We start from the raw sequence: 6,000 nt of genomic DNA, 5'->3' as shown, positions 1-6,000 counted from the left end.
TAAAGAAAAGTACACTGAGTTAAGAATGGAATCCTAAATGATCAGGATCAAGGAAAAACAAAGAAATACTCTGGTGAAGTAAATTCCCGGTGAGTTTATTTGGTTGTTTGGTTGCAGGAAACAGTTTTGCTCGTGTGCCTCATATACCATTTCCTGACAACAGGTTTGAACTTTGAGCTGTTGTTGCTATACTGTTTTTTTTTTTGTTTTTTTTCAACTGAAACGTCTCACGTGCTGAGGCATCTCGACGGAAAAGCAATGACGGAGCACCTGCTGAAAATACTGATCATTGGTGATGGAAATGTTGGGAAATCGTCCTTTGTGCACCGCTTCGTCAGTGGACAGTTCAACAAGGCATATAAGATGACCGTGGGAGGTTAGGCTTCTCTGTGACATGCATATGATGCTTAGTGTGATGTGTTTGTGTTTGAATGTGTTCGTGCTGTCAAGTCATTTAGATTTTGTTTGCAATTGTTCTGTATAAGTTGAAGAATAGGGTTGGAGCCTGAAAAACTTCACCCAAGGTTGGTATTTTTGATTTCCAGGGAGTCCACATTAAATCTTGTTTAATGATTTACTATATCGATATAACCAACAACATGTTCAACCATCCTTCAATACTTTGATTATTCTGTATACAAATAGATGGGTGTCTTCACTTCTGTTTTTTCTCTCTCTTTCACTTCTCTTTCTTAGTTGCTAATAAATCTCTTTCTTTACTTCTTAAAGTGGATTTTTCTTTGAAGCTGCTTCACTGGTCCACGAATGAAAAAGTCAGACTACATCTGTGGGATGTTGCAGGTAATCAATGCTTTAGCGTGGATGGATGGATGGATGGATGGATGGATGGATGGATGGATGGATGGATAACTTTGTGTCCTCACATCAGGCCAGGAGCGTTTCACATCCATGACCAGGAGTTATTATAAAGGCGCACAAGGCTGTGTCGTGATGTTTGATGTCACCAACTCGTCCAGCTTCCTCGGCTGTCACCTCTGGAAACAGGACCTTGACAACAAGGTCATGCTTCCCAACGGAGACCCCATCCCGTGTATATTGCTGGCCAACAAGGTGAGAGAGGCAAAAACAATGTAAGAAAGACACCAGCAGTTGAGAGTAAACTCATAGGCAGTGTCACATAATTATAAGTAATATTACTGTGTTTTAAATGTGACACCAAAAGCTTAAACAGAGTTAGGAATTAGCCATTTACATTTAGATTTATTTTTGAGTCTTATCGTGTCATTTCTACGGATCCCCGGAAGTTACATGAGAAAAAAAAAATGACGAAAAAAAAAAAATTTAAATCTCGAGTTTCAAAGTCGAGATCTCGAGTTTCCAAAAAAAATTTTTAAAAAAGATGAGAAAAAAAAATCAACATTTTTCGGAAAGTCGTGATCTCGAGTTTCTGAAAAAATTATGATTTTTTTTTTTTCTTTTCCATATTTTCTTTTTTTTTCTTTTTTTTGGAAACTCGAGATTTCAAGAAAAAAAATGTTTTTCGTCATTTTTTTGTTTTTTTGTCATGTCCCTTCGGGGGCTCCATACAATTCTTTTCAAAACAAACTAGAAACTGCAACAAAGGTAATTTTCTTTGTACATTGTGCAGTTTTTTGAATGCTGCATATTTGTAACTACGTTATTGGATTTGTATGTGTGCGACATGCTGTTCTTTTCTTTAAAATCACATTGTTAACTGAGCGGGAGAGAGGAAAAGGTCCAAACCATTAGTAACCAATCATCACACTGTCCTGCTGGCCCTGTGTCTCCTGTCTCACTACAGTGTGACCTCACTCAGCGGGGTGTGTCAGCAAACAGCATAGACAAGTTCAGTAAGGCCAATGGCTTCATGACGTGGATGGAGACTTCAGTCAAAGAAAACAAGAACATTGAAGAGGCGATGAGGTAACTCGGGAACGAGACATGACAAACAGAGCATATGATACAGAATGACTGATTTTCAAAAGGGAATATGACGAAAAAGCCAACCGGGGATGTTTTTGTTACATATACTGTATATATATCGATCAATGACGTGAATCTGTCGTTACTCAGGAAACTGGTAAAGAAGATCCTCTCGGTTCAGTCAAGTCTTTACTTGATCCATCCTAGACCTCAGGACTGCACTGATCCTCAGCTGAACTCTGAGCACAGCTACAGTCGAGGAGCCGGATGCTGCCGATACTAAATCAAGCAATCAAGACAAAGAACCTGCAGCAGCTAGAAGCATTCTGGATGTTCGCGCAAGGGTCGATTGTATCGTGTGATCATCTCGTGACTTCAATCTACAGATAGAAATGGCCAAGAATCACAATGTCTCACAAATATAATGTCTATTCAATTTTAAAATAAATGTTGTGCTTCTTTACCTTGTCTTTGCAAGTTTTACCATTACAGACCAGAGCTAATTTTATAGTCCAGCCTGACACCTATTATGTTCTTTACTATTACATGAAACAATTATCAAAATAAAGGTTTACAGACTAACTCGGAAACTGAGTATTTACAAATGTATTGATATTTTCATGTTATTTTCCTGTGAATGAATGTCATTTTTTTTATCTGCCAGAATATAGAGATCTATTTAACCTGCATTACCCAGTGAGAGTAAACCTCACACTCCTTATTGACAGGTAATCTCTGGAAGAATAACTTTTCTTGTTAACATTTGAGTGACAGTGAAGCAGACACTGAGGACAAAGAGGCATGGCGAGCAGAAGGAGCAGGGGAAGGTGTGCGTTGGGTTGTTTAAGGGAAGGCCTCAGTGTGAGAACGAGGTGTGGAGCGTGATCAGTGCGGTCGCCAAGGCCAGGCAGTGACACAATCAGGCACATGGTGTCCCTGTGCTTTCAGTCAGGCGTGGTGTGTGTTGTTTGTGTGCATCTGCTGTGTATCTCAGTAAGGCAAATGGCGTGCAGGAGCCGTTTGTCTGTGTGCATCAGAGACATGTGCATGTGCATGTGCCTTGTAGAAATCACACATGCACAAACACATGCTTTGCGTCTGATTTGTCAACATGCACATTTGACAGCAGAGCAAGAAAAGTCGAAACTTATCATGACTGATATTAGCGACGTAACGTAAACCATTTTCAAGTCGGGGGTTCTTTTTCGTCACCAAGTTCTGAGTTGGTGTGATATTTAATACTGTTATAACAGCAGTTTGATTAATTGAGACAAACGACAACTTCACTAGACAGAATTTCACATCCATTGAGTCGTCATAAAAAGAGATCCATGCAGGGACACGGAACTCCATGATGTGTTCTACATACATTATATGGAGGCCTGATTTTGTCAAATTACAACAATAAAACATAATTATTTGAATGGAATAAAATGCATATTGTATTATTTGGTGCATCATATACTGCTTCTTTTAAGAAAAATGTGTTCAACCTTTTTTGTTCATGTGTTTCTAAACCTCCCTGTGTCGGGAGTTGTGGTTACTGTAAGATTGTTGTGCAGTAACATTATAGTGCCGTTATTAATCAACCTGTGGAGCAAATAGTGCAAGTGCTGTGATGTTCTCAACATAGACCAGAGCGGCAACATTTCCCACAAACATTAGAGGACACAGAAGAGATGAGGAAGAATGAAGAATCAGCTAAATAACTCATTTATTTGTTGAGCAAATGTAACAAAGCGATTTGAAGATGAATCGGTAGATCAATTTTGTTTGTATCTCTGTGGGTTTTCTGTCTCTGTGTGCAATGTGTAGGTTTCTATTTTTGTCAGAGTGTTGGAGGAAGGCAAGCGTCCCATTGGCTGTGACTCAGCCATCTACACGCACTAAAACCCCTGAAAAAAATGACTAAAAGTTTGCTGCCTGGAGCTTTTGTTACTCTATTTGTCAAAGTTACCACACAATAAGTGTGAGACTGTGCCTCACTCGTCATTTCAGCTTACTGTGCATGTGTAAGAGGTACAAGTGGCACATCACTTTTGAATAATGTCAGCCCTGTTCCAATTATTTGCCGGAGAGGACTGAATAATTTGGATTTTTAAGTTTTTACAATATAACAAACTGGGATAGACATTGAAAAATCAAGGCATGATAGATAAAATCTACTTCCTACATCACTAAACTACCTTATAAGACAGAAGACATGTTCACCAAAGTTCACTCGGCTCCATCTTGCAGCCGTTTTGAGGCTCTAGTGTTGGTTTAAATGTTTAAACATTAAACCAGACAGGTCTCATTTTGCCCGGGGAAACATTAGCATAGACAGGAAATGCTTGAAATTGCATGTGGTTTACTATGGCCGAATGACCTTCCCCATGTGTTTGGGCCTTAATAGCTTCCAACAGAATGGCTGATGACAGTGTGGCCTGGCAGGAAGATGAGTCTGTCTCTATTCCCAGCCTTGATTCTAACCATCCGTGACGTTTGAAAGCAGCAGCGTAGGAGGCCTCCCACCAGTGCAGGGGCAGGCTGACTGAGTCTATTTCTAAGAGTGTAGGGATGCATATTATTGTTGTTGTTGTTGTTGTTGTTGTTGTTGTTGTTGTTGTTGTTGTTGTTGTTGTTGTTGTTGTTGTTGTTGTTGTTGTTGTTGTTGTTGTTGTAATGCCAGTATCCCACTTGAGGTAACACTTTTCTATAACCAACTAAAAATTAAACAACTGATGTGTGTAAAATGTGGTCAGTATTTGCCTGTCCATCAACAAATGTGGTCACAAGAAGCTGATTTACTATAAACACCTGAGATGTGAGCAAAGTGACCAGGGTAGATCTAATTAAATGCTATCCATCCATCCATCCATCCATTTTCTATCACTTTATCGTCCACCAGAGGCTCTTAGAAATAAAAGTGCTAAATAGAACAATATAAGGTTCTTCGGCTTGTCCTCATAGGAGAAACCTATGTGTTACCAAGAACCCTTTTAAAACCCTTTATTCGGGAAAGGGGTTTTAAAGGTTTCTTTCTCTCACTTTTACTTTTAAAAAAAAAATAATATTTAAAAAAAATAAAAAAACTACCCTGCAGGTGGAGTAAAACGTTCATCACAGACGTAAATTACAACACTTCGTCATAAAATAATACCTTGCATATTCAACCCAGCCCAGTCTGACGAAAGAAGTTGCTGTTTTGGCAGAAGTAATCTCACAAGTCCTTGAGACAAGACGTCAGCCTCTCCGGCAGCACCTTCAGGGGTCGATCAAAAATGAACTGTTCCTGCTCGACACCTCTGCATTTCCCGCTTGAGTAACGTAAGTAAACAAAAATCACTGAACTGAATGACAGAAAATGTAGTATCTAGGTCGCTCTGAATGTACTTTGGTGAAGGCCGCAGGAGTTAATGCTTATCTTCCTAATGGAAGGGAAACGAGACAGTGGAGCACATGCTGTTGTCTATTTTGCTTCAACAAACATTTTTATTTTTAACTTCATTATTAACTTTATTCGCTAATTTATTTGTTTTTATCTGTAAATGTACCCTAGCAGCATCTGCTCGCATTTGCTTTTTTTTTTTTGTGGACGAGTGACGAAATGCATCAAATATGATGAAAAGTCTGATGATTATAGGGTTGGCGAGACTCTTCATGGAGATGGTTTCTCAGGATCTTCAGCAATCTGCTTACAGGGTGTCACTTGCCAAAAATATTTATAGATATGAATACTTTGACAGGATATGACGACACCATTGTCTGTGGATTTATCCTCCACATGAAGCAAGCAGGGGGGGCTGGAGCCAATCCCAGCTGACATAGGGCGAACGGTGGGTTACGTCCTGGACAGGCCACCAGTCCATCGCAGGGCAAACAAATAAGAAACAACCGTTCTCTCTAAAATTCACATCTATGCTCCATTTAGTGTTCAATTAACCTAATAACCAAGTGTTTTTGGACTGTGGAAGGAGGGAAGCTGGGTGTCTATCTCAGACGCACAGCCCTCTAATCAATTTCAAGTTATTTCTGTACTTTTTTTAATTAATAGATTCATTTTGCATCATAAATATGTGGTTTGAGCCGCCAAGTTGGACTCATTTTTACTTG

The 6,000-nt window shown here is 39.4% G+C and overlaps 1 protein-coding gene across 1 annotated transcript; it reads left to right on the top strand.

Annotated features, from left to right (window-relative positions):
• Positions 1-258: 258 nt before the first annotated feature.
• On the top strand, positions 259-2,188 carry LOC310932214 (ras-related protein Rab-7L1-like; the record flags this gene model as incomplete). Its single annotated transcript, XM_083895506.1, has 5 exons — positions 259-376; positions 730-801; positions 890-1,071; positions 1,784-1,905; positions 2,056-2,188. The coding sequence occupies 5 exons, from the start codon at positions 259-261 to the stop codon at positions 2,186-2,188; spliced, it is 627 nt and encodes a 208-aa protein (XP_083751632.1).
• Between the last annotated feature and the right edge of the window lie 3,812 nt (positions 2,189-6,000).

The sequence above is a fragment of the Microchirus variegatus genome (genome assembly GCF_963457635.1).
Source record: "Microchirus variegatus genome assembly, chromosome: 9".
Taxonomy (NCBI): Eukaryota; Metazoa; Chordata; class Actinopteri; order Pleuronectiformes; family Soleidae; genus Microchirus; species Microchirus variegatus.
This window is presented reverse-complemented; position numbering and strand designations above follow the sequence as displayed.